Consider the following 14,257-nt stretch of genomic DNA (forward strand, 5'->3'; position numbering starts at 1 on the left):
CTTTCTGCAGCACTGCTCTCCAGCCTCTCATTCCCCAGGCTGGCTGTACATCCAGGGTTTCCCCATCCAGCACTTCCCCTTGTTGAAATTCAGGTGGTTCTGGACTCCTTTGATATTCCTGTTTTGGAAACAAAAAGTTCATTGAAACTCAGAAACTCAATAACAGGGAAGGCAGGCACTCAGTTTAAAAGCTCTTTTTTTCTCCCACTTCTGTCTGGATCTGAGCAGACTGGCTGTTTCCCTACTCTCTGCTTATCCCACTGGATTGTACAGGAGACAACAGGAATAAGCCACTCAAACAGCTGACTAACCCAGCAGGTCACCTTTCATTTCATATTTGCTTTCACCTACTCCAGTCTCTTTTGGCTACCTGAGTCTCCAAGAGATTAGTCCAGGTTGGGGCTGTTCTTAACCAGCAAAAGCAAAAAGCTCCAAGAGCTGTGCTGTGTCTGGTCACACAACTGTTGGGTCACGGCTGGCTCACGTCCACCCCCCCACTCACAGCGCTCAGGGAAGCTGGAGAAGGAGCTCACCAGCATAGGATGGTTGGGACACCAAAACACACAGAGTTGAAAACGGAACTGGGCTCATTTTTGGAAGACATTCACTGACTGATAACAATCAGGACAGTCCAGATTCCAGCTCCAGCTCGTAAAGATTATAAAGCAATACAGGTGAGGCACAACAGGAAAAGGGTTGCTCTGTCTTTGACACCGTCTATTGACTGTTGTTTCTGTTCATCCAGGGTTTTCCTGATGGGGTAGGTTGGGCATTAGCAACAAGTGAAAAAGGGAAGGGGTATGAAGGTGTGTGGTCAAAAATGTCCAAGAAGAGAACCAGAGCAAAGCCCTGAGCTGAGCACTCCTGTACACCAATCCTTCAAGGTGCCTAAGGAATTCAGGGCCTTTCCATGGAGAAAAAAGGAAAGGGAAACCCCCAAACCCAAACCACATAAACCCAACCAACCCAAACACCCCAAACAAAGCACACACCTACCCTAACTTATCAGTCACTAAATCAGGAAGGAAAGATGTGCAAAGTTGCAAGATCAAAAATTAGTACAGAGGGAACTGAGTGAGGCATCGAGCACAGAAGTCTTGACAGTACCTACTACCCCATGAAAGTATCCCAAGTGTTCAGCACTCGAGGATGCTCTGCCTGCACACAAGAGGGCAAACAAACAGCAACAGGCCCCCACCTCCGGAATCTCTCCGAATATCTCCTAGAGACAGAGTTCTGAACTATAGGGGTCTTTTTTCTAGCCCTGAAGACACTTAAGTGACTTGGAAATCTTCCTTTGGACACAGGCATTGGAATCAGGTCCTCTGACTGTGGCAGCAGCTGAAACATAGTGCTCGAGATGCCCAGGACTTTGCAATTTCCCTTTGTCCACACCGGATTAACTTCACTCCGTGCAATAACTATAAACCAGTAAAGTCTTCCTTAGATCCCCAGAGAAGGGCACCAATACGACTCAGGTATGTGCGCTGTTTGTTTTCACCGAAGGGAATGTCCCCCAAGGCTAAGGAAAAGGCGGGAGTTAGAGGAAACCGCCCCAGCGAAAAGAGCCACAGCAGCAAACAGGTCACTCCGGAGCCGGACGGAGCGATCTCTGACAGCGCCGACACCGCTTTTCCCTCTAATGTCTGGGCGCTGGTGGCACGCACAGAGGAGGCTCCGGCAGGCACGGGCTGTTACGTAAGGTAAATCTGCATTCCTTGCGTAACGCGGCTCTTTACATAACCCCGGCCCCGGCCGCGGGGAGGGCGCCGAGCGGCCCCCGCGGGAGCGGAGCGGAGCGCACGGAGCATCCCAGAGAGGCCCTCCCGGAGAACCGCCCCCAGGAACAAACCGTGCCGCGCTCTGCCCACGGGCTAGGGAACAAGAAAGATGGGAAGTGTCACAGGCTGCGGATCGCCACGGCTGACAGCTTAGACGGGCTTTATGGAAAGAGGACAGGGGCTTTGTAAGTCATTTCGCATCTAAAATCACAGAACCGTAGAATCATCAAGGTTGGAAGAGACTTCTGAGATCAGTCCCACCATCAGCCCAACACCGCCAGTATGAGCCCTACACCACTAAACCACATTGCCCAGAACTGGATCCAGACACCTCCTGAACATCTCCAGGGGCGGTGACTCCACCACCGCCCTGGGCAACCTATTCCAGTGCCTGACCACCGTGAAAACATAAATATAAGCACAGGCCTGGCTACTCAGTCAGACTGTTTTTTACACAGACAGACTGGATAAAATAATAAAGCAATTCCCACTCCCAGGTGAAAGTCTAGGTTCTTACATGAGAATACAAAAATTTTGTGTTGGGTTTCTTGCCAACTCTGCCTGCTTAGTGCTACACAGGCAACACAGAGAAGGTTTATTTGGGCTGTAAGTGGTCAGCAGGAATCCCTACGTACAAATGAACTCCTGGGTTGGAGGCTGCAGAGTTTCACTTGCTCTTGTGAAAGGAGAGACTTGGAAAATATACTTGTAAAACAGAGAGAAGAGGGGGGATACAGTGGGGACAGGGAAGACTGCAGTTCAACATGTAGCCCAGAGTTCATTTAAGGATACGTGACCTTTGTGTAAAGTCACATCTAAACCATATCTCGCATTTCCCGGTTTCTGGGCAGTTATGTGCTCCATCTGCACCACACAGATACCTGTTGTTTGGGAAGGAAGCTTACAACAGGAGGGCCAAAGAACCCAGATGCAAACCCTTAGCACAAATTATCACAAAAAAATTCAGTGGCCATCTAAAAGTAATACAAATGCAGAAATGAGTAGCACTTAATGGAACTATTTGCGTTTCCACTGCAAACATAATATGTAAAACCGATTCTAAACATACGGGTTAGATTCCAGTACCGACTTTTGCAGAAATGACCTAATTCAGAATATTCTTTATTTTAGGGATTTCCAAAATAGACCAAAGGGTTCCCCTCTGTGAGCTGTAATTACACTGTTTCATTATTTATCATGCCCTGGCAGTGTCTAATTTATTAGACCGTTGCTTGCTGAATATTTTATTTTATGTGCATTCCGAGCAAACAAAATTCCTCTTAAAACAAAGCTGAGTAAAACAGCATTATACACCAGAGGGGTGGTTAAAAACTATTTCTACTGCGTTGCACATAACTGGGGTGAAATGTAACTTTCCAAAAATTCTCTGTTTTATGAATCAGATTTAAGGTCATTCAGCTACACATACAGGTTTGGCTAATGCAGTCAGATCTCTCCTTCTTTGAACAGTTCCAGAATTTCAGATAAATTATGTATAAAGTCAGAGCAAGGCAGTCTTCCATCAAGGGGAACTACTTGCAAAGTCCAAGCTAAGTAGGTTTCAGGCAAGCTGGTTTTAAATCAGTGTTTTATATGTTGTGACAAGGTAAGGTAGTTGATGCCAGCAAAGAATTTGCCAAGTGGCTGGAAAGAAAGCTTTCCAAATATCCAAAGGGCAGCTTACAATTCCAAACACACCAAAATGTCCCATCTTGCTTGTAAAGCCTTCTTGTGCAGCAAAGTATTACAGTATATTCCATTTATAAACCCATGGAAAACTTCTGTTATGTTGTTTCAGAGTCCTATTATTCGGACTGTACAGAAACTTTCCCACTTTAGCTTTAAAGCAGTGGCTGAACGGTCACATCCTTTTACAATGTCTATGGTTCCCACTTCTATTTCTGGTTTAAACAGACTTATATTTGCATACTATATGTATTTTATTTCATAATAACATACTACAGGACAATTATACTCACAGGTATCCTTTCAGAAGGGAGAATGTCACTTGACTTAAAAAGCCCAAGAAACTGGATTCCAAACCTACTCTCAGTCCTAATGTCAGTGCAAGTGATTTTAAAAACATTTTGCACTTTCTGTAAGCGTAGCTGTACCTTGTATGGTTGTATTCTGAACACAACCACTATGCCAGATGGAGTTTGTGAAAAAACTGGCCTAATCAAGGTTTCTCCTCCTTGTTCTGCTCTCACATACCTTCTGGAATGGCCTTGGGCAATCCCCAAAACACAGAAAATTTGCTGCTTATATTTAGAGTAGGAACCAAGCTTCTGGATTTTCAAATTCCTCTTTAACTCAATACTGAGAAAGACCCAAACATCTGTATCAAGTGCTCTTAACTGCTCTAATTCAATTACAGCACTGAATACTCATATGCCCAAATAATTTCTGCAAGCTTTATGAAAAGCAGTGGATAAGAAAGATGATGCTTTCTGATTTTTTGGCTTTGTAAAAAGAACATATATGATTTGCTTTGTATCATTTCAATAACTGAGTGGAGCAATTTTCTCTCTTTTTGAACGATTACAATTTTCTATATTATTTCATTTAAGAAGTTGAATGATTCTTCCTTTATAGTGGAGAGTATTTGATAATGCCATTCATCTACATTTCACGTTTGGCACAAACCTCCCCTCTGGCTTTTGGAGATAACTTCATTTAACCATGGGGTTTTTTGCTGTTGGAATATCAGTAAGTCTTCAATAAGTAAATGCATGTGCTCCAAGCATATCATTAACTGAACTGATTGAAGATCAGAAAAGCAAGTACCAGGTCCAATATGGCTTGGGTGCCACTAATGGCTACGTTATAGATTGAAATATTTCATTTGATCCATTAGTTGTTTTGTTGTTATCAATATCACAGTCAGTTATGTGAAACTATTTACAAAATGAATTCAAATTCCATTAGCTTTTAAGGCACCATTCAAATGAAAGCAGTATGTTATTACAGCTGAAACAATCTCAAGTGAAAATGAGAGACCATTTTGGATGAGTATTCATTCCAGCTTTAATCATCTCCCAGACAAGATTTGTCTGTTTCTAAAAATAATTGTTAATAATGTAATAATGTATGTTTAGGGCTTTTTTGTTATTTTATTGCATTCCTCAGTAAATGCTGGAATTTAAAACTTTTATTGCATTTCCTTTTGTTAAAATAGACTGACTGCAAAAGAGCAGTCCAATACCATGTGTGCTGGAACAATCATACTGTCACCACAAGAGTAAGCTCTAAATAAGGCTTAAAACAAGCTGAAGACACAAGAGAAATACAGACTTTAAAAAAAAAAATCATATAAATAAATGTGATCAGCTGTAACTTTGTGGTAAAAGGAAGTGGATAACTTTTTTCTTGTATAGCAAAGTTTACCTGAGAGAAGTAGTGCTTGTTACACAAAAGAGGAGAACTAACACCCAGATGGCTTCAGAAAGTACTGACATTTTGCAATGGGAATCACAACGTTTGAAATAATTATGGAGACACTTGCACTACTTTCAGTATGTTGTATAAAAGTATAGCCTACCCACAAACTGGACTGGCAGAAAGACTCCTTCATGGGGCAGAGGGCACATGTTTAACAAGGTGTTGACTGTAACCATGAGGTGTTCTAAGTCTGGATGCAAAGTTTAATGCTTTATGGTTTGCAGGTGCCAATGGAAGAGTACAACAACATCTGTGTTGAAAATATGCTATTTCATTGCTGTCAGCTTAATGTTACTTCCATTCCCCAAAGATACATGTGAATTGTTCGTTATGAGAGCAGAGATGGGACAGGAAACTGGACCCACCAGTCAAATGTATGTTTTGAACACAGCTTGTAAAATTACTGGTCATAGTAATTGCTGCTGCAAAATGTGGGAGGACTTGAAGTATTTTCTCGTTAATTTATTACCATTAGCCTATTCTTACAATCCATCCTGCTCTTATTACAAATTTTGCAATAGTATCTTTTGAATGCTTCAATTACTACAGATGCATTTACTAAGTTATGATCTCAGTTTGCCTTTAAGAGTTTCCAACTTCTTACAAAAGGAAAGTTCGTTTAAATACTCGTGGTTACCTAGAAAAAGTGTCCTATATCTTTACGGATTTGCACTTCAGTGCCCATAGAAGTGTTTGTTTTTTCTTTTTATTAAGGCATTTCTAAGGTCTCATTTCCGTGTTAATTCTCTGGCTTCTGTAATATGTGAACTCACACTGCAAGGTTTTCTTCACTAGGGGAATACGGAGCTGTCCCTTTTCATGAAAGAAAACTGCAGAAACACAGTTATCTCCGAGACCGTTATTTTTTTCACTGCGGTTGGCAGAAGTCAGCACAAGAGGGAACTATTCCAGGCTCTTGCATCCCACAGAAGGCAGATTAGATCAAGCGTGGAGGCAAGCCCCATTTGTCAAGCTGAGAAGAGAAGCCGTGGGATACCCGAGTCCAGCAGGCAGGGCACAGTTACGATTAGAGGGACAGCAAGGAGCCCAGACTGCCAGGCAAACGACAGCAGGCAAGTTTGGGCAAGTTCAGGCAGGCGCTTGGGAGAGAGGATGCAGCACTAACAGCTCAGCAATCAAGGGGTGCACTGAATGGGCAGCAGCAACAGGTGTTCTTTACTCACATATCAAGTGGGCAGGGCAGCCGTGAGTCACACACAGACACTTCCAGAATGCAGTTTTCCGGGTGGTGTTTGGCTCGTCTGGGTGTAGCCGGCAGCAGCTGATGAAGCCATTCAGAGTGACTGTGGGAGAAACACGTACACGCAGCATAAGTCTTTTTTCTCAAGCTAAGAAACAATGCCTATTTTTGTAGCATTAACGCTGTTCTAAAAATTTTTATTATTATTATGGCTGACTCATTTTTGAATGCTTTGGATTGGTGCACGTCTCATACAACAGCTGGGGCCATAATCCTTAGCCTTTTTTACGAGCATATGATGGTGATTGTGCTGATATCAGTGTAAAGAGTCAAAATATCCGGTCTTCTTTGCAACTCAGACTTGGTATGGTCACCTCCTTTCTTTTCATTTCCGCGTTTTCACTAGCTGTGTGAAGTAAAGGAGTTTCTGAAGCCAAAATCCCCTGAGGTTTATGAATGGAGCATTTCTATGCTTACCAAGCTGGGGGGACGCAGAACTACCTGATCCCTCACGTTTTGGGAGATCTACCTTTACTCTGATTGTCTTTTTACAGAAAGTATCTTGTTCTTCACTCACTTCATTCCCAGTGCCTCCCTGCATCATAAAGATACTTTTATACCTAAATGTTTTCAGACTGGACTCCAAGTATTGTAACCAAAACTTATCAAACATGTGCCTAAAGTTTTCAGCTTTGGGGCCCAGAACCTCTCAAAATAAGGTCAAAATATTTCACATATTAATATCCTCATACCTGCTGAGTCACGCTTGTTTTGAGCTTCAGTTATTTGCCTTGGGCTATTTACCCACTAAGTTTTTCGGGGTTTGGCGGGTTTTTTTCTTATTTTTTAAATATAGACGAGCGCCTCAACCGCGTTGCTCCGCTGAGGGGCGGACACCGCTGAGAACACTTCTTGTGGGGACACATGGCCAGCACACCCCTCGGCTGTCACCTCCGCACCAGCCTCGCGATGTTCTGCTCTCGAACCAAAGTTTTTCTGCATTAAAGCGCCTTTTGAGGAGTTTTGAAAGAGGCGCCCGGGAAGGCGGCACCGCTGAGGCGAGCCCGGGCGGGCTGAGGTGGGCCGGGCGGCAGCTCCCTCCCTCCGTCCCTCCTTCCCCTCCCGCCCTCCTTCCCCGCCGCGCCGGCCGGGGGACATGTGACAGAGCCACTTCTGCCTCGAAGCCGCCGAAGGGGAAGGGGCCGGGGAAGGGAACAAGCAGACTTCCCTCCGCTCCTCCGGCTCCCGCCGAGGCCGCGGCCCCGCGGGGGAGGCGCCGTCCCTGCCCCGCCACAGGTGCAACCGGAGCCCGAAGCGCCGCGTCCTCCCGGAGACCCCGCACCGAGGTAGGGACGGGGCGCCCCGCCCGCCGCTCGCCCCCCGTACCGGGGCGGGGCCGGGCCGGGCAGCGCAGCCCCCCCGGGGCCGCGGGCAGGGCGCGGGGGGCGGCCCTGGGGCCGGAGCCTCGCCCGGCGGGGGCTGCACCCCTGCCCGCCCCACCTGCGGCGGAGGCAGCGGCGGCGAGGGGGCCCCTCCGCCCGGGGCCATAAAGGGCCGGGGCAGGGCCGGCGCGGCACTGCGGTACCGGGGCGGCCGGCGGGTGGATGCGGCAGCGGGAGCGGCGGCATCTGGCGGGAGCGGCTCCTCCCTCTCCTCCGGCGGCGTCTCTCCGGGCGGCGGGAGCCCCGGTGCGGGGCCCGGCGCGGCCCCGGCATGGCTCTGCCCGGGCCGCTCGGTAAGTGCCCGCCGGGCTGCCCGGGGCGGGGGCGGTGATGGTGACCTTGGTGGCCGCCGCCCCGGCGGGGACGGACCCGCGCGGGGCTCCTGCGGCGGCGGCGCCCGCGGGCCCGGCCCCACCTGCCCGGGGATGCGGCGCCCGGCGCTGCCCGCGGGGGACCGGGGGCGGCGGCGGCTTTCGCGGCGTGTGCTCCTTATGTGTGCAAGCCCATTAAATTCCTGCTCGATAATTGCTTTTTAAGTAATCATTCCATCGCTTTTTTTTTTTTTTTTTTTTTTTTTTTTTTTTTAATGCGGCTTGCTTCAGGGGAAATAGGTTTCTCTTCTTCCGCAAAGGTGCAGAGCTAAAGAGCACCCAAAGCAGCTTTTCTGTGAGACCGAGATATTTAGCAAAAGAGCATTTACTGGAGGGCATTCCTACCCTTCCCCATCCCATTAAGATGTGTAGTTGTCGTTCACCTTGGGCAAAGGACAGCACTTCTATAGAAGGATACTTGGATACAAGGGCTTCATCCCTTTTCCAGTTCGGGATGGCACAGCTTGCACGAGTATTGCACAAAGTGCCTTATGACTATTTTAGGTTTATTAGACTCATTTCAGTGACATGACCTATCAGTGATGTGGCTGAACCTGCCTTTCAAACTGTTTTATGCCTTTTTCTGTTGTGCTTGAGTGGAGAATGGAGTAAGAAAAAAAAACTTTGATCAGTAGAGGTTTGTACTTATGTCTATACTTTCTGCCTTCTCACTGCCTTATTGTAAGGATTTAAAATACAGTATCATTTCTCATGCAGTATGTTTCCTACTGCTTTTCTGGTTCTGATCACAATGCTCTAGGAAAAAGTTCCTTTAGACTAGAAAAATGTTCAGCCAATGATAAACATACAGCCCATTGATTTTTTTTTTTTCCTGCTAGTACCGAAAATATTTAAATTGCTGATTTAGCAGCAGCAGAAACATTATTATTTCACTTTGAACTAGCATTGCTAGAACTCTTACCGTAGTTCAGTAGCCACAAAGACAGTTTTTGCCCGGCTGAAGTGTCCCCAAAGGCCCTTCCTGCTGGCAGCAGCATGTGAGGCAGGTACTGTTGCTGACAGCCGTGTTCACTGGGGTCAGTGGAAAGACTGCTATGACTTCATTGGGGGCTGAAATAGAGAAAGTGAATCTAAGTTTGGATGCTTCTGAGGCATTGTAGTGCATTGTCATCATTCAGCTAAACATGAATGCATTTTTAAATTTCTTCTGTAGTTATACTGGATTTTATGAGGACTTGATACTGATTAAAAAACAAGTACTCTGCAGGCAGAAAACTGGCCCAAAGTCAGATCCACAGTTCTTTTAACACCCACCATGCTTTTCCACTGGGCTGTGAATTGGTTCTCACAAAATAAGAATGACAAGTAATGTAAGTGATCACTAAATTGCCACGTTATGGTCCAATATAAGTTTTACCAATTTTTTTATACTATACTGGCTTTTAGAATAACAGCAACACTGCTCTGAAAACAACTGTGAAAACAAGTAAACATTAATTAGAGTCTTTTAGGCTGAAAAGGGGCTCATGTATCGAAAGGATCACATGTCAGCATGTGAAACCTGCAGCATGCCTACAGAAAAATTGTAATGGGGGCCCTGATAAGTTGTGCCTGGAGTGATAAAAAACTGCCACGCTCTGTGCTGACTTCCAGCATATGTCGTTACTTAATGAATACTGTCTTACTGAATATGTTTCCCTTTTTGTAACCAAAAAGGATTCTGAAATTCCAGTTTTGGACCCAGACTTCACATTCTGGCAGTGCTTGGATCCATTTGTTGTGACATGTTTGTTGCTATTTTTAACTTATGTAATAAGAATTTAATCTTATTTGTTACAAACTCCATCATACTGAAGGCACTCAGAAAGCATTACAGTACGTAATAAATAATGCTGGTCAGTAGCTTACCAGCACTGTATTTTTTCCCTGTGGAATCCTACAAGTTATGTTAAAATTCACCTTCTTCGTTGTATGAAAACAGAATAAAAATAAAGCCAGGAAACTACAGAAGAAACTCTAAAGATGGTGTTTTAGTAGTGATGTTGGAAAAAAATGGAAGTGTTTTGTGATGAAAGGCTATTTAAAAATTTAAAGTATAAAACGTTTTCTTTTTGAAAAATAATATTTAAATGCCAAGCAGAAATGAAAGTCCATATCCTATCTGCTTCCCACATGCATTCAAAAGCAAGATATGAACTGCTAAAAACGAACGGAAAAAAGTCACGGAGTTAACTACAGCATATTTGCTCCTGTTCTGCAACTGTTTTACTTCACAGCAGCTCTGTGACTTACTGATTTGTGGAAGGGAGGGGGTTTGGTAGAAATGTGCAGCCTTCTTTTCTAACTTGCCTGTTGGTTTGAAGTTGCTGAGCAAGGAAGAAGTCAGGCAACTGAGTGAATGCGATTTCCACGTTCAGTGCAAGTACATACAGCTGAGTGTGCACTATATCACAGATAATAGCCTGTCTGATTGTGCAAGTAAGTGGAATCTATTGGCACAGCTCTACATACGTTTCTTAGGAATTTTTGTGGACATACTGAGGAGTTCCTGGCGTGAAAACTAGCATGGCTCCAAAAGTGGAGTGGATATCCGTGGTTCTTGCGTACTTCATACTAGTTTAAATTATGCATTCTCCTTTGTTCTGCTTTCGCCCTAAGCTCTGAAAAAAAGCCCAGTCTCCCTCATATCTGCATTCCTGTAGCTATATAACTTTGTCACCTATCTCCCTTCCCAGCCGAGATGCCCCGACAGTTTCCAAAGCTGAACATCTCGGAGGTTGACGAGCACGTGCGACTTCTGGCAGAGAAGGTCTTTGCTAAAGTTCTGCGGGAAGAAGACAGCAAAGATGCACTGTCACTCTTCACTGTGCCTGAGGACTGCCCTATTGGGCAGAAGGAGGCCAAGGAAAGGGAACTGCAGAAGGAACTGGCAGAACAGCAGTCCCTGGAAACAGCTAAGAGGTTTGTTCAGTAGTTGCTTTCTTAGTGGAAAATAACTTTTTAAATAAGGTTGAGTTAATATTGAAATACCTGGGAAATAACATTCTGCCTCTTATTACTTGAGGAGACAGGTGAACAGCAGGTACCTAGGGCAGCTGTGTGATGTTCCTCTGTCCCAGGGAGAAGGTGTGGGGCTGGGCCCTAGGGAGCTTGGACTGGTGAGCTTCTCTCAGCTGTGTTTCCAGCAATAGCAGATATTGCTCATGCAAGTTTACCAAACAGCACAGCTGGGTAGAAATGAACACAACCCTAAGACTCTTTAATGTAAGAAGAGTCAGTAAAAGAAACACTCCCCTCACCTTATTCTAGTTTCATTAAGAGAAATGGAAAATTTTAACACACAGAAAATGACAGTGGCATGATATTTCTTTTTGTCTCTGTAAAAATAGATGAAAGCCGAGACATTACATTTAAGATCAAGGGAGAAGGTGCAAAGTGGTATTGGCATAATGAGGTTATTCGTAGGTTTCCTTTACTCACAGAGAGAAAATCTAACCACTGCCAGCCATAAAAGTGCACATTAAAACAAAATAAATTGCATTCTACCTCTGGTTTATCCAGGACTCTAATGAAGCCAAACTTGCTTTGGTTTATGATTTTTCTTCTGTGAGAGAGGCAGCCTTCCCCTGATGTCAGGTTGTTCCCATGTCTTCCCTTCAGAGGACTGCTGGGCTGTTCCTGGAGCCACGTGAGCCCAGCAGCAGCCTGACACCAAATGGGGTGGATGTGTACAGACTCTTCAAAAAGCAGGCAAACAAGAAAGCCTTTGAAAGTGATATTAAACACATGTACCTGGTTAGCTGCACGCAGTCAGTTGGGCAACACTGGGAATCATATTTCTGGAACAGAAGGGAGAAGAGTCAATTTAGTTAAATTAAGGTATGACTCACTGATGATACAGGCTGAGACTTCTGGTTTTTGAATTGTGCAAGTGGGTTTCCCAGTTGGCATGTTCATAGACATAAACAGGCACAGAAGGGAAAAGCAGATGTTTTCATTCAAGCAAATGTTTGGTATATCTTTCCTCCTGAACCAATAAGTTTTACTTTAATTTGGGGAATTATCTCGTGGAAATATGTTCTCTCAAACAAACTGAAGTTTTGTACAAGTTTAGCTGTGGGAATCAGGATATTATATATATATTGTTTACATGTGGGAACAGAACAAGTATTCATCCCTGTCCTGCAGGACTGATGCATACTAGAGGACAGTGACACCAGTACAACTTGTGTTGTTTTCAGCTGCATTTGATCAATGATACCAAGAATTTCATACTAATATCAAGAGGGCTACAAGTACTGAAGAACATGGAATTTGGTTATAGGATGTTAATTGTACCAGCACTGCATGTTCTTATTCTTAAGAAGTAATATGCAACTTTCAGAGAGTATGCCAGTGTTCCTTTTTCTCTGTTAGTGCTTCTTACTGATATTTTAAGGTTTTAGTATCTAATTTATAAAACTATGGACTATTTCTGTGTTCCTTTTTCTTTGTTAGTGGTTCTTACTAGCATTTTAAGGTTTTAGTATCTAATTTATAAAATTAGGGACTATTTTCTACTATGTTTATTTATTATATGAGTATTTAAAATACATTTAAATACATTTAAACCGAGTAAGGAAAATGAATTAAATCTTCAGAGATATTTCAAAACTCCACTTCAGGCATTACAATTACTTCACTGAAAAAACCACAGCATTCTTTTTTCAGCTGGTTTATCTGAGGTGCACATCTATCACAGTTTTGCTGAGAAAGGGCAACGTTTTTAAATTCATGGGAGTTCCTCCTGAGGGGAGGAAAAGACTCACATATGAAAGCCATACTATGTTATCACTCTGATAAACAACATCAGCCTTTTGCTCCAATCTCATCAAACACTGCCTAAGGAATAACTAGGTGCTCCTTGTTTTACTTACAAGTCATTCTTAACTGAATGACTATATGTGACATTTTGATGCATAGTCTTGTCTGACAGCTAGATGAGATTTAAGTCTTGCTGTTTTGGGAAGAATGAGAAGAGTGTGTAGAAGCATGATAACTTAAGAGATTTACCATAGGTAACATTCACTTGTTTCTGTCTCATACTTCACAAATTCTGATGCTGCCAGTCTCTAAGAATTGACTCTTACTGAAGTGAGCACAGTGATCACGTTTTCCTTCTGTACAGTGACTTGCTGAAACTGAATTTGTAAGAAGTGAAACAAAAACCTTAGAGCATCTTAGGGTGGTTGTAAATAAATTATGGCATATTGGATTCACGTGGAGGGTAAGTGCAATTGTGTGTACTGTATATCGTGGGAAATGTCAATAGGAAAAAGCTAAAAGCACAAATACTTTGTGACCGACATTTTTTCTGCGGTATGAGAAATTTAATTTGTAAAATTTCCTAGGGAGTGACTTCTTTGATGTGGTCAGTTTTCCAGTGTATTTAGTGTTTTATACCATGGCTTATTTTATGTCTTATACCGTGAATCCCTAGGAAGAAAAGTTTCAAGATGATTCGATCCCAGTCTTTGTCATTACAAATTCCATCTCAGGAATGGAAAGCACCACCGGCCAATCCTGTCCTGTCTCCAGCAACACCAGTTCTTCCAAGTGCTTTTGTGCCAGTCCAAGTGCCATATGATGTACCAGAATTCCAGAGAGTTTCAATTAGTGGGGACTACTGTGCAGGGGTAAGAAACCATTGGTTTTCCCCCTTCTATATCTAGAGGGGGAAAAGAAAATCCCATATATGTATATGAAGTGTAAAATGCCAATATATGATGGTTTTCTGCAACAAACTCTAAATTGCTTTGTGGATGCAGTGATTTGTAAAACAGTTAAAGTCAAGGTCAGGTTGTTTTATACTCTTTATAGTAATATATTGGGTAAAAACATAATCAGATACTCAACAAATGGGTAATGTATGGTAGGAAGAAAAAAATCATGTGTGTTGTTTTGCCTATGGTATTTAGGTTCTGCTTCTATCACTGGCTTCCTGACACCTGGGGCAAGATCCTTATGGTCATACACTAATACTTCTGGGAATTCAGTCTCCTTGTCACTGGCGTGGATTTG

The 14,257-nt window shown here is 43.7% G+C and overlaps 1 protein-coding gene and 1 long non-coding RNA gene across 3 annotated transcripts in view; one reads left to right on the plus strand and one right to left on the minus strand.

Annotated features, from left to right (window-relative positions):
- Positions 1-30: 30 nt before the first annotated feature.
- LOC113996288 lies at positions 31-9,304 on the minus strand. The gene is made up of 3 exons (XR_005563964.1): positions 9,159-9,304; positions 6,407-6,526; positions 31-118 (listed from the first exon to the last, which is right to left on the minus strand). It is a non-coding gene; the product is annotated as an uncharacterized LOC113996288 (long non-coding RNA).
- AMPD3 (adenosine monophosphate deaminase 3) overlaps positions 7,610-14,257 on the plus strand; it is a 30,454-nt gene continuing 23,806 nt past the window's right edge. The window contains exons 1-3 of one of the 2 annotated variants that reach the window (XM_027737149.2): positions 7,610-7,769; positions 10,933-11,158; positions 13,677-13,872. In XM_027737149.2, coding sequence (XP_027592950.1) covers positions 10,938-11,158; positions 13,677-13,872 — 417 coding nt within the window. In that variant the 5' untranslated portion in view covers positions 7,610-7,769; positions 10,933-10,937. Of the gene's footprint in view, positions 7,770-8,092; positions 8,159-10,932; positions 11,159-13,676; positions 13,873-14,257 lie in introns of those variants that run through there. The other variant, XM_027737146.2, reaches the window with a different exon arrangement.

The sequence above is a fragment of the Pipra filicauda genome, unplaced genomic scaffold (assembly GCF_003945595.2).
Source record: "Pipra filicauda isolate LSUMZ 115617 unplaced genomic scaffold, ASM394559v2 scaffold26_size5592650_pilon, whole genome shotgun sequence".
Taxonomy (NCBI): domain Eukaryota; kingdom Metazoa; phylum Chordata; class Aves; order Passeriformes; family Pipridae; genus Pipra; species Pipra filicauda.